General features: G+C 51.6%; 7 protein-coding genes across 7 annotated transcripts; 5 read left to right on the top strand and 2 right to left on the bottom strand.

The window, feature by feature from the left end:
• Window positions 1-1,199: 1,199 nt before the first annotated feature.
• On the top strand, window positions 1,200-2,739 carry G6M90_00g075800 (uncharacterized protein; the record flags this gene model as incomplete). Its single annotated transcript, XM_066131047.1, has 3 exons — window positions 1,200-1,437; window positions 1,511-1,725; window positions 1,816-2,739. 3 exons carry the CDS (start codon window positions 1,200-1,202, stop codon window positions 2,737-2,739), a joined length of 1,377 nt encoding a protein of 458 aa, XP_065987033.1.
• Window positions 2,740-3,967: 1,228 nt separating this feature from the next.
• On the top strand, window positions 3,968-4,715 carry G6M90_00g075810 (uncharacterized protein; the record flags this gene model as incomplete). Its single annotated transcript, XM_014690033.2, has 2 exons — window positions 3,968-4,268; window positions 4,333-4,715. 2 exons carry the CDS (start codon window positions 3,968-3,970, stop codon window positions 4,713-4,715), a joined length of 684 nt encoding a protein of 227 aa, XP_014545519.2.
• Window positions 4,716-5,383: 668 nt separating this feature from the next.
• On the bottom strand, window positions 5,384-8,287 carry G6M90_00g075820 (uncharacterized protein; the record flags this gene model as incomplete). Its single annotated transcript, XM_014690032.2, has 2 exons — window positions 5,384-7,382; window positions 8,097-8,287. 2 exons carry the CDS (start codon window positions 8,285-8,287, stop codon window positions 5,384-5,386), a joined length of 2,190 nt encoding a protein of 729 aa, XP_014545518.2.
• Window positions 8,288-17,033: 8,746 nt separating this feature from the next.
• SFM1 (Protein arginine N-methyltransferase SFM1) lies at window positions 17,034-17,872 on the bottom strand (the record flags this gene model as incomplete). Its single annotated transcript, XM_014690031.1, has 5 exons — window positions 17,034-17,090; window positions 17,149-17,267; window positions 17,323-17,433; window positions 17,485-17,502; window positions 17,560-17,872. 5 exons carry the CDS (start codon window positions 17,870-17,872, stop codon window positions 17,034-17,036), a joined length of 618 nt encoding a protein of 205 aa, XP_014545517.1.
• An 833-nt stretch (window positions 17,873-18,705) lies between these two features.
• On the top strand, window positions 18,706-20,717 carry KEX1_1 (Pheromone-processing carboxypeptidase KEX1; the record flags this gene model as incomplete). The annotated part of the gene is made up of 3 exons (XM_014690030.1): window positions 18,706-18,872; window positions 18,976-19,336; window positions 19,395-20,717. The coding sequence occupies 3 exons, from the start codon at window positions 18,706-18,708 to the stop codon at window positions 20,715-20,717; spliced, it is 1,851 nt and encodes a 616-aa protein (XP_014545516.1).
• A 790-nt stretch (window positions 20,718-21,507) lies between these two features.
• byr3_0 (Cellular nucleic acid-binding) lies at window positions 21,508-23,243 on the top strand (the record flags this gene model as incomplete). Its single annotated transcript, XM_014690029.1, has 8 exons — window positions 21,508-21,611; window positions 21,664-21,750; window positions 21,811-21,935; window positions 21,991-22,539; window positions 22,591-22,633; window positions 22,697-22,773; window positions 22,823-22,996; window positions 23,044-23,243. The coding sequence occupies 8 exons, from the start codon at window positions 21,508-21,510 to the stop codon at window positions 23,241-23,243; spliced, it is 1,359 nt and encodes a 452-aa protein (XP_014545515.1).
• Window positions 23,244-23,693: 450 nt separating this feature from the next.
• G6M90_00g075860 (uncharacterized protein) lies at window positions 23,694-24,753 on the top strand (the record flags this gene model as incomplete). Its single annotated transcript, XM_014690028.1, has 2 exons — window positions 23,694-23,795; window positions 23,851-24,753. 2 exons carry the CDS (start codon window positions 23,694-23,696, stop codon window positions 24,751-24,753), a joined length of 1,005 nt encoding a protein of 334 aa, XP_014545514.1.
• Window positions 24,754-25,957: the final 1,204 nt, after the last annotated feature.

Below are 25,957 nucleotides of genomic sequence, written 5' to 3' on the forward strand. Positions count from 1 at the left end.
AGGTGACGGAATGCCTTTTAGAGTGATGATGATGAGAGAGAAATTACTGGGCTGCTTGGCCCTCCGCCGCCTTCGGCGTCGCCATGCACGGTGCCGTCACAAGTGCCGGCCGGTCTGCTATCAATGCCTTTGCCATGACCTCTGGGTGGCCCAGTGCCTTGCGCTTAGTACTTACCTAGTGCCCAGTGCCCAGTGCCTCCATGTCCTTTGCTGGCAGGGTGCCCGTTCAGTCATCCTTATCATGACGGCCTCCGCCATCTTCCTCGCCACCACTGTTCTTTTCCAACTTGTTCTTTTTATACATTGGTATATCGCAGGTTGCCTCTCGTCCTACTGGCTCCCAGACCAATTCATCCAGACCCTTCTTTTACCTGCGGCTGTCCAGCATTTGCATTCCGGACCCTGCTGTTGCCGCGCCGTCTTTTGTTTTGCTGTCTCACCAACGGCCTCCCGAGAAACACCAGACCGAATTTGAACCATTGAATTGCCTGCTACGCCCATTGCAATCGAACATATATTCAGCACACGGGGCCGTTTTCTGTTCCATATATCTCAGCTCTTGGCTCTTGGCTCTTGGCCCTGTGAGATTGTCTCGTTCTTGCTGCTGCGCAGACCGGCTCCGGTTCGACAAGATTGGCGGCCATCGCAGCGAATTGCGGCGACCTGCATTTGCACCAGCTGTGGCATCAGCACTGGGCCCAACAGAGAGCCACGGCTTGCTGCGTTCAAACTTCGTCTAGCCACGCGGGATGCAATAACACAACCTTGCCCACCACGACAATACTGGCCGCAGTCACCAGTTAGCAAGAGGAATGAAATACGGGCAACAGTTGGAGCACGAGTCTGTTCCAGAATGGAGCCTCTGTAAGTGCTGTTCCATCCATCCGTCCTTGCATCAATCAGCCTGTGCCGCCTCTGCCATCGAGCATCGTGGACTGCTGCAACTCGGGCTGCAACTCGGGCTGCAACTGCAATGGGCATCCTGCATCGCGGATCGAGCCATGGCAAGTGCAGCCCTCGCAACTGCCTGCGCCAACCGCCTCCTCCCTCCCACCGTCCTGCGTCCATGACATGGTCGCCCCCAAACTTTGACCAAACTCTCACAGCCCTCCCTCCAATGTGTGCCCCCCTCCAACCCCAGAGTCTGCGCATTACCGTTGCATTTTCTGCCGATCCTTTCCTGTCGCACATCTCTGCCTATGCTGACACGACCGCCTCTTCTTGCGCCCCATTCAGACAATCTCGACTACAACTCTCTGAAACATGAGATAAAGGTGCACACGACCCGGGACCAGGCTACCGCCATTGCTATCCCGGGGCATCAAGATGCTACCTTGAAGAAGTTTGAAGACAATCTGTATGGCGAGCTATGCCGCCAGCATGATAGGGTGGACCTCTTCATCACCAGTAAGGCGGATGAAATTTCGAGGCGATTAGGTGAGCACCTTTCTTTTTTCCGTGGTTGGAATCCGCGTATACACGTCACGTATCCTTCATTTTGCTGACGGAGGCTTTCTACCCGCTGAAGAACATCTCGCCAGTCAGATTCAGCGCTGGGTTACCAAGTATTCTGATGCAAACGACTCTACCATCTCGTTGAAACGACAACGAAGGTTTGCCAAATACGAACGGGAACTGTTACGCTGTGGCGAGGAAATCCATGGGTTGTCACGGTTTGCCAATGCTCAAGTAGTCGCTTTTCGAAAGATACTTAAGAAGTACAAGGTATGGGTGCACAGTATTTACCTAACTGGTTTTTTTTTTCGTGTACTTTGGCTACAGCAACTTCCCAACTAACACCGTATGCAAATGCAGAAATGGACGGGATCAGTAACGCTATCCGCTCGCTTCAATGAAAACATTCTTAGCGACCCAAAGAGCTTTACAAAACGCACGTTTGAGCACCTCCAAAGCCGCCATGATGAAATACTCACTACCCTGCTGGCGGTGACCCCCCACTTCAGCGAACCTAGTTCGCCTGAATCTCATGGACATGCGGCACCAGAACCAGCCTCACCCAAGCAGAGCCGCCCTCGGCATGTAGACTTTGAACCGCTCCCCGCTGCGAAAATTGACTCGCCGGTTAAGTACTGGAACGAGTATGATGATGGCAGCGAAGCAGGAGGACCCGAAGATGAATATGCCATTTATATCAACCCCGACGAAGATACTGGGTTTCCTGGCTTTGCATATGTGAATGGCTTGTTATCGTTGCCGTATGAAAAAGCAAAGCAATGGTTCAAATCCAGGCAACCCAGCCACGAGACTCGACCCCTTCTTACTTCAGAGCTGAGTAGCCAAGGCAGTTCGGGATACGCATCCACTGCCGTCAACACGGATTCGGAAGAGGAAGGATATGCCAGCTCGGATGGATATCCTCAGCTTGGTTATGCTACGCACTATGCTCTGCCAAGCATCAGCGAGCAGAAAATTCAAAGGTATAGAGAGAGGGCACTCATGTGGGGCACCCTTGGTTGCTTCGTGGCGTCGTTTGCACTGCTTGGCATCGCCAGTGTGCTGATTCTAACTGGGAAACGCAAGCTTCGCGTTGAAGTTGATGCCGGTGTGACGATAGGCGTTATGGTCAGCCTGTTCTGCGCTGGGTCGGGACTGGGCATGACGCTCTATCGCCGGGGCCCGCTGTCCATCCCATACAAACTGATGGTGTCGAGTGCGTTTGTTGCGTCGTGTATTCTAAATGGTATGCTCCTTGTTCTGGTCATGGGAAATGCGTCCTGAGTTGCAGGAAATCGCTACATGTGTAGTTTGAACAAGTTGGGCCTGTGTTTGGAGAGGGCCTTGATCTGGTCTCTGTCATCTTTGCGATATACCGGCGTTTTGGAATTGGACGATGAAATTGGCACAGAGGCAGCCTTGGTCTCTTGTGTGTTGAATGGATTGTTGGATACTGCATCCTCCAGGCGTACATATGGAGGGGACTTTTTGGCTAAGGCGGCCATGACGATTAATGTCGATACCTTGGATATACCGAAGGCTACGAGGATAAATACAATGAGATTGAAGATGAATTCTTTCAAGAACCAGTTGGTTGATAGCTTGGGGAGGGATGACTCTCAAGGGAGTAGACTTCAATAGTCCTACCTAGGCAGGCACCTAGGTATATATGTACGTCTGCGTATGCATTTCTGTCTTTGGGACGCATCATCATCTCCGACTCCCGCCGGGCTGACGAAAGCCAAGTCACAGGCTACAGCATGACGCATCGCCGCGTACCAACATTTGATTTCTGATATAGCCGGTACTCCACAAACTACACGCAAGCCGCAACGGGTACTCCAGCCGACAAAAGCATTACGAAAAATAATAACAATGAGAGTCTATACTACTCACAAGTTCACAAGGTGCCGCAGCCCCAGCGAGATAGCTGTTTTGATGCCCACTGGCACGTCATAGTACGTGAAGAGGCCTTTGTGTAAAGACATGCTTACCGGCACGGGCATGCGCCCTGCGTTTTCGAGACGAGTTATGCTTAGAATCCTGGGCGCCGAGCGCCGAGCGTGCAGCCGAGAGCCGAGTTACGAAACCCTGGTACGCGTATCGCGGCGCTGAATTTCGGTTTCATGGGGGTGGTTTCTTCTTCATAATCCTCCGGCGTCACGTCCGGAGGGAAGGGGGGGGTCTGATTCGGTGCAGCGGCGCGAGTGAGCTGGGCGATGGGCTTGTCAAATGCGGTTCGTAATGAAGGACGGACCAATTCCACTTGTTGACGACTTGTCGGAATCACGCACTCATTTCCGGGCACGTATTTGACTCATTCGGCGTTGAAATAGCGTCAAGAGTGGGGGAGTGCCGGCTGCGCTTAGCATATTCCGCCTAGTATTTCACGACGGGCCTTCCCATCATGATGGGCCTTTTTCTTTTTCCAGCCATGGGATTCAGTGGCTCACGCTGGCAGAGTCACTTTACATCGTTGGTATAGAGTTCTTCTTCGGGGTGCTTGCTTGTCATGGCTCTTCCGGGGGGCTACCACTTGCGGGCGGGCACGGCGGCGGACCTGCGCACCGTGACGGGCTTGTACCTCGCGGGCTTTGGGCACGACGGCCTCCTGGACATCATGTTTCCCGGGCGGCGGCGGCACCCGGATGCGGTGGCGGCCTTTTTGTACCGGCACTTTCGGAGGCGCTGGTGGACCATGGGGTGGCGGCTGACGGTGGTGGTGGACGAGACGCTCGGCGTGCCGGTGGGATTCACCTGGTGGTTGCGGCCGGCGAGTCAATTGACCTTTTGGGAGACGTGGGTGTCGCCGTGTACGTGTTTCTTCCTTTTTGTCGTGGGAGTCTTGCGCTGGTGCTGACAACGGGGTGGGAGTAGATGCGTGGTTCGCGCCGCTCGTCAGGATGTACTTGTGCCTCGAGGCTCTGGTCTTGCGCTCGCCCATTGACCCGGGGCCCGTTGACGGCTTCTACCGTGCCGTGCGTGCCGCCGAGCCGCAGTTCCTCACAACTCCGCGCCGCAGAGAGGCCTGGTACCTGTCCACGCTGGCTGTTCACCCCGTCTACCAGGGCCAGCGGCTGGGCAGGGCGCTCGTCCAGGAAGGTCTCGAGCTGGTGGATAAGGCTGGCAGTGCCTCGTACTTGGTTGGGCTGAGGAGCGTGGAGGCGTTTTACCCCAGGTACGGGTTCAAGGAGGTGTGTAGGGTGAACGTGGGGGAGTTGAAGGCCTGGGATGGCGGGAGCGTCATGTTTAGAGAGTAGGGGAAGATATATCATATACCGATGCGTGTCTTGCTTGCTCTACGCAAAACTTTGGGAGTTGCATGCGTGAAGGGGCTGTTTTTGGTCATCTTCTTTCGGCAACGGCGAGGCACGGGCATCAACGCGATATATCGGCTCGCGTATTAGGTACAGAATTATCTAGGCTATGTATATAGTTGCCACCAGAAACAAAAACCAGCACACTTTCTCTCAAAAACACTCCGTGTCTTGTCATAACTCATCTCGTCCTTTTGGACTCTTGTCTCCTGTTTCCGATAGTACATAATATCCCGATTGTGATCCGGAGTATCTGTCTTTCCATTCGCCGTGAACAACCCCCCCAACTAATTGACTGCTTTTGTGGCCTGCGACTCGAGGTTGGCTGATTATCCTAATCGCACGGCCCCTGATGTAAGAGAAATATTTGGTACTGTCATAACTCCCGGTGCCATTGTACAGGGCAGAAAGGATGCGAACTTGAAGAAGAAAAAAACTAATACGAGCATAAGTCTAAAGGAATGTGTAGTCAACGGCCAAGCCGTGTCTTGTGTGGACACCGTACGCCACAATGTCAAAGGACCGAAAGGGGGTGTATAAGACAATTAATAGTGTTGGTACAAGGTCAGCCAATCAGCCGACCAGCTGCCAATTGAGAGTTAATTGGAGCTTCACGCAGATCGTAGTCCCGAGGTTCCCTTAGGCTCAGGGTACGCCGACATGCCGTTCTTGGCATCACCGAGAACACCGCTGTGAGCAGTCATTCCCGCGTGGGAAGGGGAGCCATAGCTTGGGCCATGGGCATATGAATACTGATTATGAAGGTTGGGAAGAGGGGGGACTGGAGGTGCATAAGTTGAGTCCCAAACAGGCTTTCCATACTGATGGTGCCGCAAGTCACCTTCAGCATAACTCTGAGTGCCGTGATGTCCACCATCATACATGGCAGGGGGTGGCACGTGTCTATTCGCTTCGTATCTTGCATGTTCCATGGTGTGACCGTTGCCTGAGCTAGACGGTCGACCCAACATAGGGACAGCTCGCCTTCCTGGGGTATAGGCGCTAGCAGATCTCTGATGCATAGGTCGTGCTGATCCACGCGTGTGAGACCTCGCCCCTGATAAAGGACTTCCGTGGCGCGGATACGAGATAGAAGTGCTGTTCATCTGCGCCGTAATGGAAGGCAGCATTGGAGGAGAGTTTGGACTGCTCTGACTACCAGAGAAGTGCACTGGCACATGTCCATAGCCAGGCGCTCTGTGATGTTGATAATATGGCTCAGGAGCATACTCGGATGCTGAAGGAACGCAGTTGTAAGATGCTACACGGACATGGCCTTGCACTGGGTGTGTGTGCTCGAACCTCCCACTGTTGACGCTATGGGCGTAGGGATTGTGATAATCCATCGGCTGAATCTTGGGCACAACATTTTGGGCACGCGGGGGACCCTCGGAGCCAGCCAAGTATGAAGACGCGGTGTAAGGGTTTGGAGGCCCAGCAAGAAAAGCTGCAGCTCGAGCAGTTCGCGGTCGTTTCCCCGAAGGACTAACCACATCTTCAGCATCGTATCCGCCATCGTGGACGTAACCCGCATAGCCCATGTCATGGTACATCGGGCCCGGTTGGGTCATGACTTGAAAGTCGGGTGCCTTTCGTTTCGGCGTCTTTGTTATGGACGTTGAACTGTTCTGTCTTCGTTGACGAGCTGATTTAGTCGTCTCCTTGTCCTTATCGTCGCCCACAATGTCCGGCAAGAATTCAATCTCGGGGACTTGTGTCAAGATACCACTCTTGATCTCTTTTCGAAGACGTCCCGCAATCTGGAACATGCGTTCGGTATCGTAACCCTCACCTAGCTCTTCGATGATCCAGGCAGGGATGTGGCCCGTTCCTACTTCGGGTGGCTCTGTCCCTCTTTCATGCCTTCTCTTATCACCCTGAAGCCGTTTCTCTTCTCGCTTTCGGAGTGACAGAGTCCATGAGTTGATGTAAGGGCCTTCTCCTGTGGCTTGATTTCGGTCGCTCCAAGCCTTTAGACGTTCGATCTGCGTCTGAACTAGTTCCATCTGAGTAATAGGGTATGTTTTGGCATTGCGATAGCGGACTCTCTGGTAGTGTTTTCGGCAATAGTATACCCACACCATCTTCGGTATCTTCAGCGTGCATGTTTTGTTGCGACCAAATAAGTGAGATATAGCCTTGCGAAGTTGCGATCCAGTATCACAATCCTCAACAAACATGCAAGCAGTCTTCCCATCGAGATCCTCGGCTTGAGTTGTGGAGGGGTTGGATGGCTTGGTAAGTTGTGAATGTTCCTTGGTGAGCGCTGAAGATGAAACGGCTGGGGACGAAAGAGTCCGAATCGGTTTCGGGCCAGCAATAATGTGTCTCTCATCTTGGCAATCAGTTTCACTGTTATCAGTGTGATCCAGAACGTTGTACTTAGTGCCGATCAATTCCTCGTTTTGAGGGCTGCTTTGTCCCACTGCAAGTGAGCTGGTGTCTTCTGCGATAGCCATGACCTCCCGTGGAGGAGGGAGTAGAGAGCGCGGATGCTGGAAATGTTTTCCCCGAAAATACTCGGCAGCGATCGACGGGTCTGGCGCGGAGATGGCTCGCTTGTGTGAGCCTGCTAAGCCAGGAAATCGAGGTTCTCTGGACGATGCGTCGCTTGAAGTAAAATTAGTCAAATATGTTGACAGCATGGGAGGTTGATAATATGTGTTGTAGATCCAGTAACGAAAAAAATGATAATCAATGCATATGATGGCTAAAGGGAGGGGAAAAGGTTCAAGAACATTGTCATTGCAACTTGCAAATAGAGACAGTCGTCAAGTTCATAGGCCCTGTTGTTTCAAGGGCCCGTCAACCCAAGCTGACAGCCGGACAATAAATACTGGTAGTGTTGTTTAGTGTAAACAAAGCATGAGTAAAGAGGTATGAATTGGGTTCAAGCAATTGTTAATCCTATTCAGATAGGGCAGTCACGTTGACGGCGTATGTGTGAACACATGATTGTGGTAGATGCTGAGTATGTGTGTGAAGTAGTGAGTGATTCACAACACCTCAGCAGCTCACAGCTGGCATCGGATCAATCCACGCGGCAAAAATTTGGGCATAGCTGAAGCCAGCACCATTTTCTCCCTCAGAAATCGGGCTCGATATCCTTTTTCTGCCTTTGGGGACAGGGCCAAGGGACGATGAGACTGCAACTCGAGCTCAAATCTGTCTATCCACTTGAATAGAATGCGCCCACCTTGCCTCAATGTGCATCACAGGCAATCAACAAGGAACAGCCTGGTGTCTAAGTGGGACAAAGGGAAGATATTACAGTGACTGAGCACAAAACGCAGAGATAAATCGAACTAAAGATGATAGACTTACCCCGTATGAGTCCCAGTTTGAGCGGGTTTGATGGCGCCCTTCATGTTGAGAACGGCGTCTGATGGGCTACCACTCCTTTTTGGAACATCCATCTCTCCAATTCGATTACTCGTTGGCAGTCGGCCGCCGGATAAGTGTGGTGTTTTGTTTGCGGAGGTCGGCGTCTGATATGGTTCACCGTGTGATGCCATTGCCGTCTCCAGTAATGGTAACTCCGTCAACGATGGACCGGCACTATGAATACCACTCACTGTCGTCACAGACGATATTCTGGAATGTGACCTAGATTTCCACGAAGCGTACGATGACAAGCTGCTGTGGCTATCAGAGAATTTGTGACCCATGGGTTCACGGGTTTCTATGCCCGTCTGGGAGCGGTCTTCCCAATGACTCGGCCTAAATAAAACTCTGGGCGTCAGGGCAAACCGTTATCGGTGGGGGAGCAACAAAAGACATGACTGAGTCCTTACCGGCAACTCTGCAGCCTGCTGGATGGCAGGGACGGCTGGGAGGATTCCATATCGATCGAAGCTGAGTCGGTTGATCCGTGCCTTGAGTGTCGTCCAAGGCCTAGAGAGTCGACAGAACCGTCTGAATCAAGCACTTCGCTCCCTGAACGAAATGAAAAAATTGAACTCGAGCGAAATTCGGGTTCACTTTGCAATGGTAGTGCGTAACCTCCCGCGCTCCATGGTGTCCTGTTCTTGGTAGATACTGATTCCCAGTCTTGCTGTGGTGTTGTTCTCTCAGGCGAGGGAGTCGGTAACGAAGCTGATTTCAAACCTCCTTGCTTGAATACTGCCGATGTTGGTGTGGTCTCTCCCTCAATCCTATCACAACCTGAAGAAGCTGATTGATTCAGCAGTGAAGTGACGTCCATCTTCCGGCCTGAAACCATGCAAAGCGGTCAGCGGGTAAACGGATGATATATGGCTCGAAGAACGAGTCGTTTCTTGGTGCATTAATATAAGAAAAGTATAACCTCCAGTCGTCGTCTCAGTCCTGGTTCATTCATTAAATGATGTGATGTTTAAAACAAAAGGAGCAAAGAAGAGTGTGTGACCTCCCTACTTGGACGGTCTCGCCTTTGTCTTTGTCAGGAAACACAAGCCAAGCGTATTATGCTGAGGCTCCGATCAAACAGAGGCTAGTAGGTAAGAGGGCAATGTAAAGTACAGCTTGCAGGAAACGCGAGTCAATCATGAAGCCCGAGGTCTCGCTCAGAAATGCAAAAGACGTCTGATGTTGAAGTGGCGCGTCAATGCTATTTGATTAACACGACACTAGCAAAAGAAACCAGCAAAGAACAGATTAACGGACCAAGTGTAAACATCGACAAGAGGGATGAAGGAAAAGCCATCAGACTTATTGATGCGATCGACGACGAGTGGATCATTCGCACTGACAACCTCGCACCCGAGTAGATCGAAACGGCCGAAACACAGGCGTACACAATGGCATTGGGACAGAGCCCAAGAGTCGGGGTTTGAAAACTGTGCTCACCGTTGTGCCAGGATAGGATGCTAGATCTTGGACGGCCCGAGCAACTTGGAATTGAGCCAAAGCTTCCAGAGACTTGAAATCAGGCTGTCTGAAACGAGGTGGCTGTGTATAAATCAGAATCAGACTGGGGCCCCGAGTCCACTCCCAGTCAACCCAAATCCTATTTTCGTACGCTTAGGAAACTGTTGCGGGCAAGTTCGAGTCAAGGGGTGTTTAGATGCATCATGAGACAAACGGTGCATCAGTGGCCAAGCACCGGGGACAGAGCCACGTCCCAGCGACTTGATAGAAATTAGAAAGTAATGAGAGCCTGTCTCACCTTTTTTTTTCACCAAGAATACGACCACACTACGGGTGAGGGACAACAGCAAGCTGGGTGTCTGTGCTGCTCAGAGGCACACATTACAAAGGGAGAAACGTCAAAGAGAGTGTGTATGATGGGAGTGGGCCAAAGCCGGAGTGAGTGAGTAGCCTTATGCCCGCATGTCTACCAAGTAGTAATTGGATACAAACTGTTCCGTCAATCGATTGCAATGCCCAAGAAGCTGGAGTCGATCGGTATCGAGAATAAAAAGGCATTGTGGACCCATTCTTGGTCTGGTATTCTATATATTGGGAAACAGTGTGACGATTGCAAGGCCAAAGCGGGATGGACGGGGATGGGGCGACTGTTTTGGCAAGGCAAGGCAGGCTTTGCCCAAGAGAAGGGAAAAAATGCACCCAGAATACCGCCCGGAGGTTCTTGGTATGCAATACCCTGGCCTTGCTGGTGGATGCTGGCAAAGAACGTCCATCAGTATGTACATACAGCAAGGGCACTCTCGCGCCTTGCATGAAGAATTCGATCATGTACATACATACATCCGTACTTGCATGGAAGTAGCCATGTTGCCATGTCCCAACTTCTCCGTAGATCGGCTCTACCAGAACGCCGAGCACCTGGAGGCCAGAATAGAACAAGCAATCCACCCTTTTCAGCTAGGAAACGGCCCATCAGACACCCGAAAGTATATTTGCGATACTCCGTACGGAGAACATGGATCAAAGAACAGGGAGACCCTTGCTGGCCGCTTGCTGGCCACACGCACTGGTGTGTCGTGTGAATTGCAAAGAAGAGGAAACAGCTTGCTTCAAAGACAAAGCTCATCCGAACCAATTACCCCCGTCATGTAGGGCAAATTGTCCGAGCGCTGGGGCTCTTCTGCCTGTGCACCCTGGATCCGTGACGCCAGGTTGCAAGAGCTGGGTTTGACAGCCCTCGTATAATCAAAAAGACCATGATGGCGTACACACACAATCAGTAAATACCGTTGAGTTTAAGAGGGCGTTGTCGCTGAGCGTGTGATGGATATGAACTGTGAGCTGGACCCAGGAGAACCAACCCACTGGAGTGAAACGAGCCCAGGAACCGACAAGGCCATATCTGACGAGAAGTCTGCCCGGGGGTTACACCAATTTTGACGTGCGACCGGCATTGGGCCAGCCGTAAACGCAAGGCGGCACAGAACGCTACAGTTGAGCGCCCACCAGTCGCGCTTGTACATAGTATCGCTCGTTCTGTTTCTACGACTCGTGGCGGTCGAGTCGGCACATGCCGAGAATGTATCGGAATAAGGCCCCCTGGTTTCCGTGGGGTTGGTTGCGAAATTAGTAATAGTCCGACACATATTATGGCGGCGGTGTACAATCTAGCAACGCAGTGTGAGGAAAAGAACATGCCCAGAAGAGAAGAATACTTGGACTAAGAGAATTGCCGTCTCCGCTGATAAATGACGCCAAGGCCCCCCCCCAGACGCCTTGCGGGCAATGCAAGTCATGCCATTGGGGGCGTCGCTTGCTGTCTCGCGGCAGGTCTTGGTTCGCACGAAGCGCGATGTGCAGGATACCTGCAGGACGATTCTCCGGCCAGTCGACCCCCAGCCAATAGCAAGAATGAGACTGAGTAAGTGCCATGCATAGGCAATCATGGGATGCACATGTAGGCATGACTGGTAGAACAAGCCACGCGACGGATCCTGTAGTAGGTGCGGCGGTAGTTGTGAGTTCTGCGTTGTGAGCCGGAGCCGGAGCACGAGATAAGCACCAGCATGAACCTGAACATCAGCTTGAGCCTGAAATTGAGCCTGGGGGCATGAGGTTGCCTTATCAGGCGGAAGACTTGGTCATACGAAGTGCTTGCAAGTCGTCTTCAGCGTCGACTTTGATTTGTTGACGCCGACCCCAGGGCTTGTCCGGTGGTGCATAAAGATTCCGAAGTCGTGCAGTGGGCATATGTATGCTTGAGCGACGTAAGCACAGGGACAGAGGGAGAGAGGCAGAGGGCCTGTCGCTTCGAGGCAACAGTTGAACTTGAGTCGTACACGGTATTGATATACAGGTGTTGCTGGCCGGACCAGTTGAGACATTACGAAGCACGATTTTCGCAGCTTCTATAGTGATGTGACGAAATGACGAGGGGACAAGATGGAAACATTTGTGTACCTAGGTACCTAGGCACCTGCCCAAGTTACTCTATAGACTTTTATGACAGGCCAATGGGAGTTCTGCAAAAGAGAGCCTTGCCTCAATGTGTACATACATTGTCAACTTAATAGATGGCAAGCGCAGGTCTATCGAGGCTGTGCATGCCTACTACAGTTTCTCTCCAGAGAGGAAGGCGACACCAGGCAAGTTGCTATTCGGCCACGTTAGCGCAAATGGCAGCACCCTGAACCAGTCGCTAGTTGCCAGTTGGCCACCGTCCTTCCATGATCCATGATTGATCCCGGATCCATCATCATCCATCTTGTCGTTCAAGCCTGAGTCAAACCCATATTCTCCGCTTCAAAACGCTTTGCAGCACTACTATCACTGCAAGCTATTGTTGCCGTATGTACTATTTCGCCCCAACTTTGCAGGACAATACAGTACAGTGCATTATCGGTACCATGTTCCCGCATCCATGTTCGCCCTCGGCCCCGGTTTCCAGTCCCGTCTCCTCTCTGAAGAAACGCTACAAAGCAAACAGCAAAACACACGGGGATTGGTTACTACATACCTAGGTTGGTACCCAGACTCTCAATAACCTTCCAAACGCAGAACAAAACGCGGAACAAGTAATACACCCCTGACTAATTCGCTATCGACTGTCAAACTTCAACTGTGCATTTTCCCGAAGTCACATGGTCTTTGTTCATTTCAAGAATCACGGGGGTATGTGTCAATCATTCAAAGAGGATCAGGAAACCTTGATGCGGTAATCTTCGCCACGCCATACCAATGAGAGCAAGACTAGCGATAGGCCGGTCAGCGTTTAGCCATCTGGTCCCTAGCGTTCCGTCCGCCTACTGCCGAAATTTCAGCCCACGCCGTGTCAGGTCTTGCGTTGAGGGAGTTTGTTGTCCCGTAAGGACGCTTGGCCCCATGTTTCATGGTTGTGTCGCTAGGACACCCTGGTCATTATCAAACGACTTATGTACATGCATGTACACTGCTGACATGGGACCAGGATTAAGACGACACCGGGCTAACGTTGTCTTCGATCTCAGTGTGGAGGGTGTCGGCGTCGCTGGCCAACTGGCCAGGCGGTAGCGGCTGGACTCGTCCCTGCGTCTAACTGGTTTTCCTCAGACCAGACTGAAATTTCAGCGCGCTGTCATGCTGTCATCTGGCATCTCACGTACATACACGCGGCGGCAGTGTGTTGTCTCGGGCCATATTAAGTTTAACTGGTTCCGTGTCTCAGGCCCGTATAGCGGAGGGAGGCGTTTTACTCGCCTTTTTCTAACCCAGAAGCTCTGAAATACATAGCAGTGAATAGTAATAACAGAAAGGCACTGCCACAAACCAATCGTCCAACTCATGCTATAGATCGTTTCAGCCCAGTCCTTGGTAAGGAGCAAGGGCAACCGGGTTCCCGTTTACAATAACGTTCCCGGGCGTTTACGCCGCAGCTGCCGTGTCAACTCTTGAGACAAATTGTAACCGTCTTCTTCTACATTCGGCATGTGGAGCGGCTGTTCCTGGGCCGCGTGCACGGAACAGGAGACTCTCTCTGGATCGGCGGAAGTGACAGCGCATACTGCCGCCTTACATAACATGTATGTAGACTTTCTGTAGAGATTCCTTGCCAAAGGCATGTCAACTCAGAACACCAGGGCTACGCCTCCAATTGGCCGCCAAGCACGAAAACTGCATCACTGTCTTACATCTGCTTCGTTTGGCAGACTAACAACTCACCCGACTGGGTGATTCCGGCCCCCTTTCATCCTTAATTACGGGATTTGCCCACGAGCATGATCTTGCAGTTCTTCGTGTACACACACCTCTTGAGGAATGACATAACCTCAGACCATTCATCGGCTAATTCGATACCTACCTAGGTACGGAGTACATCCAGCGCCCAAAGCTGCGGTATGTGCCCGGTACAATACATACATACACGTACAGAAACCCTGCAATCTTGATCGATCTGGTAACAGAAACAGGGCATGTCGACCCTCCCGGCAGTTCTAGTGCAAATTGAGCCACGCCTAAAACAGACAGTCACGTTTGCGTACCCTTAGCAGCACCTGCAGGTGGAATCCCTGCGAAGATCCAGCCATGCGCAGGCGGCTCAAGCCTCCGGGTATGTACCAAGAATGTTGTTCTATCATCAGTATCCGGACTGCAGAAGTTGTCATAGTTTCATCCCAACTCAGTGTGGAACACCAAACTCGACGACGCTGAGCACGCACCGCTTTTGCCCAGCGCCCCAACAGAACATTCTCCACCGCCTGAGAGTTAAAGACGATACGAGCGTCTGAGGATGTTGTATGTACTTAAGTATGTATGTTGGACAACTTGGCGGGCGAATGGGCGAATGGGCGAATGGGCGAATGCGAGCAGGATGATGAGATGACAGACTTGACTGTCCGTACTCCGTATGGTGTCCCAACTGCAGTCCCAACCTTGTCAACTAAGCCTAGTAGTTCCAACAAGTCAAGTGCGATTCGATAGTCTCCACGTGAGCAAGTTTTTCTTAGACAACAGGACAGCAGCATCGGCAATGGCCTTTTCGGCCGCTTTCGGGCCACATAACTGTTCTTGGCTAAGAATACAAAACAAAAAGAAACATTGGTCCAACCACATACTTTAGCCTCGATTATCATTCTTTTTTCCCCCTCTCTATTTCCGTCTAAAAACAGACTACGTACTAGTATATAACCGATCTAGGTCTCTATCGTCAGGTGGTCCCGACCACTGCTCAAAAAAGTGGCTCGTGCTGCCGTGGGATTCAAGTCGACCTAACCTCCCTATCCTTGACACACCCACCCAAGACCACCACGAAGCTCCTCTAATCTCCCGGGTCGAAAAGGCTTCCCATTCCCGTTTTTTTGCTTTCAGACCCAGGGTTGTATCGATCTGCAACGCAAACGCAGCCTAGATGCAACGTGCCGGTAGGCCCGAATTGACGCAATAAGGAGGTTTTTAGATGTTGCTCAACTTCAGCATATCCAACGACGGTTGCCACAACCGTCCTAGGGGAGTATCAAAATCTCGTCGTGAGCAGTGCTGTGCATGGCAGTCTTGCAGACACCCCAAGATAATTACATGAGGATGATTCATCCTTGTGAGAGCTGCACCAGCAAGGAGAGTGCCGATCTTCATGCAAACGCTATGTGCACTAGCTGTTACTCTGATCACGCTTTAGTCCCTGCCCAGCGATTCTCCGTTACCCCGGCTGCTCAGATCGATTTAACCTTGTGCAAGGTGGAAGACAAAATACGGTGGCAACAGTCGGTGAGATGTTTCAGGCGGAATCGACAAGCTATGAGCAGGGATGTCTATTCGTCCCTGAACGGACCGAACACCTTCTTTCTTCCTTTTGATCCCCCGACGTCCAACAACAACAAGTTTGCGAACCAGAAGACCTTTCAAGCTCCATCTGGGCCCTTGATTAAAACTGGAATGTTTATCCACGAATGAAGACGGGCGGCATCCATTGGCTAGAAAGGTGTATAATGGCTGCTATAGGTTGGCTCCTGAAGTCGTATGATGGTGCCAGGACTGGCTTTGTTGCCGCGCCTAGGCGTTCATCCGAACGGCCAACCCTCGCCTGGCTCGACGAATATCAGACAAATTGTGAGAACCGCTCGTACACCCCTATCCTTGCCGGCTGTTGTGGCTGCATGGGAACAGTTCAACCAAGAAGGCTAGACCACCATAATGCTGATGCTCACCAGACCATGTCAGCGGTTTTCTCTGAAGGAACGATGCCAGGATCTTGAACACCTCCTTGGTGAAGGTGCTCCCCCCCGCGGGTAAATCCAATACCTAAAAGACCCATGTTGGAGGACATATGCCGTTTCAAGCCACCTTGACCAAAGCGGACGACGTTGTTGTTGAAGGGTGAATGGCGCGGACGGTTACCCACCGCAGCCGAATGTCACAACTTGATGCTGACGGTTTGAAAATTTTGGTCTGTTTTGTTCACCTGACGTATGCGCACACTCGTAGAATAATTTTAAAATTGTCCCACTTTCGCGGCCATTTGTTTCCAACATAGGTTGAAGAAGCGCCCGAAAACTCAATGTGCTCGCTACTGTTTCAGAGTTGGGCAGAGCGACGCCCCTGGCAAATGTTGCGACTACCGAGGTCCACAATCATGTCTACAATGGACTTGCAACACATTAGTACATATGTGTAGTAGTATTTGATGTTCTTTTTTTAGACTTGGCTCCCGATGTGTTTGAATGACACTTGTCTCGGGTTCACAAGAGACAACTTCTTGTCGACAAAACATTCAGTCCTGCCCATGTTGGGTGAGGTCGCTCTACGGCTTTGCTGTCGCAAGGAGACAGGTCGGAGGATGTGCCTAGTTGCGTCAGATCCAATATATACGCTGTGTCTGTGATACGGACGTCATGCACCTATGCGTCGGAGAATTATCGTGGAGCTTGACGCATGTCTGGTGATTGTTTTGATAAGGGGTCACAGTGTCGAGGTGTTACGCCGGCTTTGTGAGAGGCCTTTCCAGTCTCCTCCTCGTCTCGGTGGACATGCCATGTCCATAGCCAGGGTTGCGTAGGCCCGCGCACCACGGTCTTGCCTCTTGAGGCGTGGTAGCAGTGTGATGAATATGTTCGACTGTTTTAGAATGTAGGGTAGGCAAAGCCCGTCGTGGGAGCTTGACTTTGACTCAAGTTGGCATCAACATACGAGTACCTTGATCAATGACGACGATGGCCGTCATGCAGTTCGAGGCTATTGTTGATTGTTGTTTCGGGTTGGATGGTTACAACACGTAAGACAGCAACGTGATGGAACAGGTTGGGTCGACTTTTACGAAGATGAATCTATCCGCATCTGCTGTTGTTCGCTGAGGTTCTTTAGAATCGTCACATATGACCGCCATTCAGTTTTTTTTTTTTTGTTAATTTGAACCATTGCCTGGCTTTTTGTCTATATCACTTCTTAAATCAAGTCATCTAGTGACTTGTCCGCATCCTTTTGTATCAATTCCTTCATTCCCTACATCATTATCAGATTCTCATCTTTCAGCCATGGCACATTGTGATTCTTCACTTACTTCTGGCATAATTGGGTTCCCCTCCTTGTCTGTCACATACCGGAAGGGCATTTGCGTGCTCTCGTGAGCGTTGAATTTTAACTCTGGAAAGTCGACATATGGGACCTTGTCCAGGGCAACTTGTTCTCGTTAGCACAATTGACACATCGGTATTTTTGACCGAAAGGGACCTACTGCCATCCTGAACAACCAAGCGAGTCACCCGTACAGCCGTATCCGTGGTCATCTGCTTAGGCCCCAATCTCCGTCCTTCAAAACCCTTCCTCCTGAGCTCCGAGGTTCGGTCTACATCCATTAGCACTGCTTGATCTTTCCACTTGCTGTTCTAGCACCAACCTCTTGGCGGGTCATCACCTATTCAGTTTCCATTTAGTCTCAAGATTCACCTCGGCTATGTTATAGTATGCATACCCAAAATACCACCGAACAAAAACGCATCAAACGTCTCCCCGTCCTCAGGTGATAGATCCTTTGCCGCAGCGGGATCTAACAGACACACTTTGGCCTTGTTGTCCGCGTACAGCTCCTCGACACCACGGTGCTCTGGCTTGAATGCGGGGATGCCGTTCAATGCTGCGGGGACTTTGAATTCAGTAGGTAGACTGGATAGGAGGAAGTTGCCCTTGGTTTCTTGGGTTTCTTTGGCGATGGCGATGTATTCTAGCTCTGACCAGGGGCCGAGCTCGGGGTCGAGATGCTCGACGATGAAAGTTTTGCCCACCATTTTTGGCGGGGTAAGGACTTCTTTTTTTTTCAACTGGGCGTCTTGTAAATAAGAGACACAGGTCTTGGAGGCGTGCTTTTTCAGTGATATGACGGTTGTGGCGATGTGAATAGGCTGACGCCGAGACTGGTCAGAGGTGCGTTCTTGAGACGGCCAGCCTGTATGCGGGTTGGGAAAATTCGAGGTGTGAGGCCGATTGGATATCTGGAGTGCGGTACAGGAGGGCTTGGTGGGCGCGGTGGTTTTTCAGAGCCACATGGGACGAGGTGGACAGTGTACAAAGTGACTGATTCTACAGCTAAACCAGCTCTCTATTCGAAACTAGCTTGAGATTATGCTATGAAATTGGTTAATACAGAAGAGGGGCAAAACATTTGAACGCTTCTGGCCGTTGGGCGTCCATTGTCCTTCGCCATTATCGTTTTGCGTCTTCTTCAAGAGATGGTCAATGAGGCACTAGTCCTATTGACAAGGTGTTGGCCACTAGCCACGTCGACCAAATTGGTACTAGCTCGAGTGCCGATTGGCAGATCAGGGGTCTCTGGCCGGAATCCGCCAGCACCGCCTCCTGCGTCCGAGTTCCAACTGCTTCCCGACGGCATCACAGGCCTCAACTTCCTACGAGCCACATCGCCTCTTCCTCCGTAAGACGATGATGATGATAAACCCATCGCTCTTGTATCATTGAACATTCCACCGTCTCATCCTCGGCATCTTTCGGATTTGTATTTGATGACTTAGCACCGCTACAACCGACTGCTCTTTTGCTCCTGCCGCTGGCATCCGCATCCCCTGGCTCGTGAGCAGCCATCATCCTCCGGCATCTCGTCGTCATGGCTCCGCGGTTCTCTTGGTCCCTCGCCACATCATGGCATGCGCTCGCGATCCTGGCACTTTGGCCGGCTTCAACCCTGGCTGGCGATAAGTCTGCTGCCGACTACTACGTCCGTGAGCTGCCGGGACTTCCCAAAAATTCTCCTCCGATCAAGATGCATGCAGGGTGAGTCAACCCATCACCGTCCATCGGCCATGTTGCGAACTGGGCCTCTGGCTAGAGGAATCTTGGGAGAAGAAGACTAACATTAGTTGACACTGGTTTTTAGTCACATCGAGGTCACTCCTGAAACCAATGGCAACTTGTTTTTCTGGCACTTTCAAAACAACCACATTGCGAACCGGCAACGAACTGTAATATGGCTCAACGGTGGGCCAGGATGTAGTTCCGAGGATGGCGCCTTGATGGAGGTTGGGCCTTACAGAGTTACAAAGGACAATGCCTTGACCCTGAATAACGGTACCTGGAATGAATTTGCAAATTTGCTCTTTGTCGATAATCCGGTCGGCACAGGCTTCAGTTATGTCGACACGAATAGCTACATTCATGGGTTGAATGCCATGGCGACTCAGTTTATTACGTTTTTGGAAAAGTTTTTCGCGCTTTTTCCAGAATACCAGTCAGATGATGTAAGTATATTTCGCGAAATGTGTTTTGCTGTCGCTGCCCCGCTGACTTGCCGTACAGCTCTACATTGCTGGAGAGTCATACGCAGGACAGCATATTCCCTATATTGCGAGAGCCATCCTCGATCGCAACAAGTCAAAATCTCGCGCTGAAACATGGAACCTCGGCGGTCTACTTATTGGCAATGGCTGGATCTCTCCCCAAGACCAATCCAGCGCATACCTCAAATTTAGTCTTGAAAGGGGCCTGATTGAAAAGGGGTCAGATAACGCCCAGCAGCTCCAACAAATGCAGAGAATTTGCGACAAGGAAATGTCCATCAACCCTGGACATGTTGACTATCCCGAGTGTGAGTCCATTCTGAATAAAATTCTCGAACTTACCAGGGTGGGCTCTGGTGATCAGGAGTGCATCAACATGTATGATGTCCGACTCCGTGACTCAGCTCCTTCCTGCGGCATGAATTGGCCTCCGGATTTGAAGTATGTCGGCCCTTATTTGCGGCAGCCTCAGGTCATTAGTGCGTTGAATCTCGATAAGCAACGAAACACTGGCTGGCAGGAGTGTAATAGCATGGTCAATGCCAACTTCAGGAACCAGAACGCGACAGCCTCCATCTCGCTACTCCCCGATATTCTGAAAGAGGTCCCTATTCTTCTCTTCTCCGGAGCCGAGGACCTTATTTGCAATCACGTTGGTACAGAGGAGTTGATTAGCAATCTGGCATGGAATGAAGGCAAGGGTTTCGAGGTCACGCCAGGCAACTGGGCTCCCAGGAGGCAATGGACCTTCGAGGGCGAGGTTGCTGGTTTTTGGCAGGAGGCTCGTAACCTCACCTATGTTCTCTTCCATAACGCGTCACACATGGTCCCCTTTGACTACCCACGACGCTCACGAGATATGCTGGACCGCTTCATGAAGGTCGACATCAGCAGCATTGGCGGTGAGCCGTCGGACAGTCGAATTGATGGCGAGAAGGGTCCAGACACCTCTGTCGGTGGAGCTAAGAACAACACCCAACAACATGAAGAAGAGACAAAGCAGAAGCTCAAGGAAGCCCAGTGGCTTGCCTATCAGCGATCTGGTGAGGTCGTGCTAGTGATTGTAATCATTGCTGCTTCGGTATGGGGCTACTTCGTCTGGCGCCAACGACGCAAGGGTACAGCGTACTCTGCTTTGCAAAGCGACGAGACCGCTGGCCAGTCGAGGACTGGTCTAGCTGCTTTCCATAACCGTCAGAGTGATCGTGACTTAGAAGCCGCTGCATTCGACGAGACAACTGTCGACAACATCCCCCTACAAGAGTCGATTGGTCGTGGGGAGAGTAAATATAGCATTGGAGACGACAGTGACGAGGAAGAGGGGGAGACCACCAAGACATGACACATGGATAAGAGCAACCAGTAATCTTTATCCATACGTGGTGTGTCGTGTCCACAGCATAAGTAGCTTTGCATCGGGAACGGAGGAAAATCAAGGCGTTCTGGTGGTCTCATTTTGTATATGATGTAAATTAATGTGTAGCGCAAGTAAGGCCTGCTACCATGCGAATATACGTCAAGGGTATTCACAACATGTCTCCGACTCTCCGTGGCGGGTTGCCCTCCGAATCCAGCAATTTCTATCCATGAATTGGACGTATATACGGTAGAAGATGCTAAACAAACACAGCACTTCTTTGTCCTGGCTTAACATCCCACTCAATGATGGGGGTCCTGATGGAAGGACCTGCCGAGAAGTTCAAGTTGACACTTGCGTCTTTCTAGATTACACCTGCTTGGGCACTGGCAGTTGTCAGAACGCGGCTGCCAGGTGTCAGGCACCCGACGAACCGCCGCTTCCTTATTTATTTTGCTCGCACGCCCGCCTTCCTGTGTATTTCTCTCTTCTTCCTCATCAGGCCGCAGCGCTTCGTGCCTCGTTTAAATTCCACTCTAGCATCGCAGTGTGCGTTGTCGACTAGACGCATCTTTTCTCTCTCATCACACGCTTCGACTGACATTTCATCGAAAGTCTTTTTTGAGCCCGCACGTTTTTCTCTTGATTTAGCCTTAAGACACGTTGGATGGCCTTTTCCAACCTCGTCTTGACTACGGGATTCGTTGGACTTCTCGTTTGAGACCTTGATTGTGCCAAGAATCTATCCAGCCAGTCCGTATCATTCCTTATCAAAATGGGAGACTGGGGAAATTCTGGTGACAACTGGGGATCAGCTGGAGGCAATGATTCAGGATGGAATCAGCCTCAAGTAAAATGCGGTGCTTGTAGTCAGGAAGGGTAAGTAGCATGCTAGCAGATTGGGTGTAACGTGATTGACAACGTTTCGAAGCCACGAGGAGGCGAACTGCCCCAACCAACATACGGAAGCTGGCAATGATGACGCCAACAACAAGTGTTTCAACTGCGGTGAAACTGGGTAAGTGCCTGTGTAATTATTCCGTCAAGGTTATAGTTTGCAGAGCTAACGTGACCGAAGCCACCGAGCTGCCGATTGCCCGACTCCTCGAGACACCGCTTGCCGTTATTGCAAGAAGGAGGGGCATATGATTCGGGACTGCCCAGACAAGCCGCCCATGGTGTGTGACAACTGCGGCCAGGAAGGTACAGATTCAATCAACGAATGATGGCAAGAAACACTGCTAATCATGAAATGCAGGTCATATGCGGAAGAACTGTGAGAATGCGCGGGTCATCAACAGAGATCATGTTGCCGATATTTCTCCTGAGGAAGCTCTGTCCAAGCTCAAGACTGCTTGCTCTGAGCGAGATGTCGACGACGCGAAAGAAGCGCTTCAGGAGTACGTCAAAGCCATCGGAGGAGACACCACCTACCGCCAGCTGCAGTCTCTATTTATTGATCAAGGCATCAATCTTTGGTTCATTGCTACTGAGCGTCAACTCGTAAATGTCTTCACCAATATGGACCTTCAAGGCCATACTGGAAAGAAGTACACAATCTCGTACAGGTTCTCAGAGAAACCCGAACGCCCTCGTGAGGCTGAAGCGTTTCCAAAGAGCCGCGAGGAACTCTTGGAGAGGCTTGATGATGCTGGTGAGGTAGTCGACACCGGTCTTCGGAAGTGCCACAACTGTGGTGAATTAGGGCACTCCAGCAAGTTCTGCACTCAGGAGAAGGTCGAGAAGAAAGCCCAGCCTGCCATTTCGTGCAGCAACTGCGGCGGCGAGGGCCATCGTATTCGGGACTGTAAGGCTTCGAAGCTCTTTTTGATTCCATGGTACTCACAGTAATTAACAGGCCCCGAACCACGAGTAGACAAGTTTGCCTGCCGAAACTGCGGGTAGGTGATGCTATACGTCCCATGTTTCCTGTGGATTCTGCACACCAGTACTGACTGCTGCAGAAAATCTGGCCACAAGGCTTCTGATTGTGAAGAGCCTCCCAATTTGGACAATATGGAGTGTCGGAAATGCGGTGAAAGTAAGTCAATTTCACAGATGATTCATGGAGTATCTCTAATTCAGTTCAGAGGGCCACATGGGTAAGGATTGCCCACAGGGAGGTAGTCGAGCCTGTCGCAACTGTGGGCAGGAAGGTCACATGGCCAAAGAGTGCGATCAGCCGCGTAACATGGATAATGTTACATGCCGTAACTGCGAAAAGACTGGGCATTTCAGCAGAGACTGCCCTGAGCCAAAAGATTGTACGTGTCTCCACCTTCCTTCTTTGATTCATCCTAATGTTGTACAGGGAGCAAGGTGCAGTGTTCAAACTGCCAGAAGTTCGGACATACCAAAGTCCGCTGCAAGGAACCACTTGTTGCTGATGATGACGGCGGCTTCCCCGATACAGCTGAAAATTCCAATGGCGTTACCACGGATTCGGCTTGGCCAAGTGGCAATGGAGGCGGCCAGTCCGGTGAGCTCACTGCCGAGAATTGCGGATGGTAATTTCAGGCGCAATATTAATCATGAATCTTGAGATTTTCAGAGGGTTGCGAGTTTGCTATAGTTCTGCTTCTTTGTTTTCGCGGCGACTCGAGATTCCGCTGTATGGCCCTCGGCGAGGACGCCATGATTTATTACAGTAGATAGGTTGCTCTGCCCCAGACTTGGCTGAAATGAATTGCCATAGACCATGTTAATCTTCCGCCATGGTGATATTATGTTTCGTACCGAGGGTGCTCCTAGTCTGTAACACGCTATTGGCCAGGAGCTGCAACCCCGCCCCCGCATAAAACCGAGGTAAAGGCATCAAGACCTCGTCGGCTTGTCGGCCTGGCGATGATTCCAAACAACCATAACGCTTATAACGCTGGATAGGACTTCCAATTATCAGAGCGGCTGCGTGAAGTAGAAGACGCATCTCTTTTCCAGGTAAATCCGTGAATTGACACAAAAATGGCTTCCGAGAACATCATTCTCTATCATTACTCTTACTCCCCATACGCTCGAAGAGTCACATGGTATCTCACCCTTCGCGGAATTCCGTACGCACAATGTGTAAGTTCTTAGAAAGAAAAGCCCAGCGTCTGGCCCCAATACTGACTATACCAAGGTTCAACCACCTACAATGCCTCGCCCAGACGTGGCACGCCTCGGAATTGGATACAGACGCATTCCCATCCTCTCCATCGGCAGAGACGTCTACCTGGATACCCGTCTACAGTTCATCAAGCTTGAAAACATGGACATTTCTCTCCCCCGCCTCGGAACAAGCCAGCCCGATCAGCGGGCCATCGAGCGTCTCCTCTCAACGCTGATGACAGATGCCGGCGTGTTCGGCTGGGCCGCCTCCCTGCTCCCCAGCGACCTGCCCCTCCTCAAGAACCCAACCTTCCAAAAGGACAGGGCGGAGTTCTTTGGCACGCAGCCTCGGCCTGACCCCAAGCACGTTGCCCTCCGCGAGGTGGCCTCCGTGTTCAACCTCCTCGAGACGACCCTCCTCGCCGACGGGAGGGACTGGATCCTCAAGACCCCGGGCCCCGGCCTCGCTGACATTGAGGCCGTGTGGCCGCTGCACTGGCTGGCCGGACTTCCTGGCGCCTTGCCAAAGGACAGGTTCGGCCCGCAGGTGTACCCCAAGGTCTACGCGTGGATCCAGCGCTTCGAGGAGGCTCTTCAGCAGGCGAGGAAGAAGGCGGGCAAGCCGAGGACCGTGAGCGGCGAGGAGGCGGAGAAGTTGATCCTGGCCTCGGAGTATCACGAGAGTGAGGGCCCCGTGGACGAGGGGGACTTTGAGGTGGCGAAGCTAGGGCTGAGGAAGGGGGATGAGATTACGGTTGGGCCGACTGATTTTGGGGCCACGAGGAAGGATGTCGGTCGGCTGGTGAGCTTGGCCGGCGACGAGGTGGTGTATGAGACCAAGCCGGAGGGCGAGGGGAAGCAGGAGGTGAGGGTGCATGCGCCGAGGCATGGGTTTAGGATTCAGAAGGGGAGGGAGGCTGGCACGAAATTGTGATTTATTGATTCACTTATTTGTTTTATGGTTACTTGGTCCCTGTCACGTTGTTGGCGTGGCCGAGGTGAAGATATTAGCTTTTTCTATTTATCATATGACCGTCCATTGATTAACTACTCAATTTACTTTTGATGGCATTTTATGCTACAGACCTAGTACGCCTCTTCTAGAATCTCCAATGTGAAACGAACGGTGCTAGCTAGGTGGCTAGCCTAAATCTCGTCTCCTGCATGTACAAGCTCTCAAGAACCAAAACAAAACCTGGACTTGTTCCTTTGTTTTGATCATGTCGCATTCACGTGCCGTGGTATTCGAGTCTGGTGACTTACCCTACGGGTGGGCATTGATTGTGAAATCCGGAATCCCAGCGACCGGGTAAAAAAACGACAGAGCCCTGTTTACACGGCATTCGCCAACTGTAGGCGTTTCCGTTCGGGGCTGCGCACCACCCAGTGAGGCTGGAATCGGAAGACTGGCGGGCAAAAAGGCATCAATCTCGAAACTCTGGGGAAAGCGCCTTTGCCGGGATGGCTGCATGCCAGTGACGTAACTCTACCACGCTCCAGGATATTGGGGAGAATATTCACAAATGTGACTGAGCTTGCTCACCGTGATCTGGGCCGTGGCTTGAAGAAAACGCGGACCAGCATACCATTCAATCAGCAAACCTTCTTGACAGGTTTCACTCTGTTTTACCGGGACGAGGCCATGAGCCCAATGCGTGGACGAGTGGGCGCCGGGCATGAGAGCTGACGTCATCCAGTCCTCATAGCGCGACATGGGGAGGACGCGGGACCCTCTGGGATCCTGTTAGTAGCTCTGGGTGCACAGTGCGCGGGCAAAGGTGGGTTTTGCGGCTGCTGCTTCCACCGTGCCAACTGAACTGGTGTCCGGTCGAGAGTCGAGACACCGTTCGGGAGTCGAATTCAGCAGGTTGCCCTGTCGCTCAATCAAGAAGTATCTTCTGTTGTCGTTCCGTTCATGATTCGTTTGGCCGTATTGCCGACGTTTGTTGTGAAATCATTTCTGCATGGCTTGTCAGAGGCTTGCTTGCCGTGTCGTCCGTCCAGTCAAGCTCCCTGCCCTCCACCGTGCATAACGCACCACCTGCATGCGAGGAAACACGAGCAAACGAGGTACGGGGACAACTACTCCGTACCCAAAGCCGGCCGGCGGGAGATACGTAGTAGTAAGTTGCTAACTT

This window comes from Metarhizium brunneum, chromosome 4 (genome assembly GCF_013426205.1).
Source record: "Metarhizium brunneum chromosome 4, complete sequence".
In the NCBI taxonomy this organism is placed as follows: domain Eukaryota; kingdom Fungi; phylum Ascomycota; class Sordariomycetes; order Hypocreales; family Clavicipitaceae; genus Metarhizium; species Metarhizium brunneum.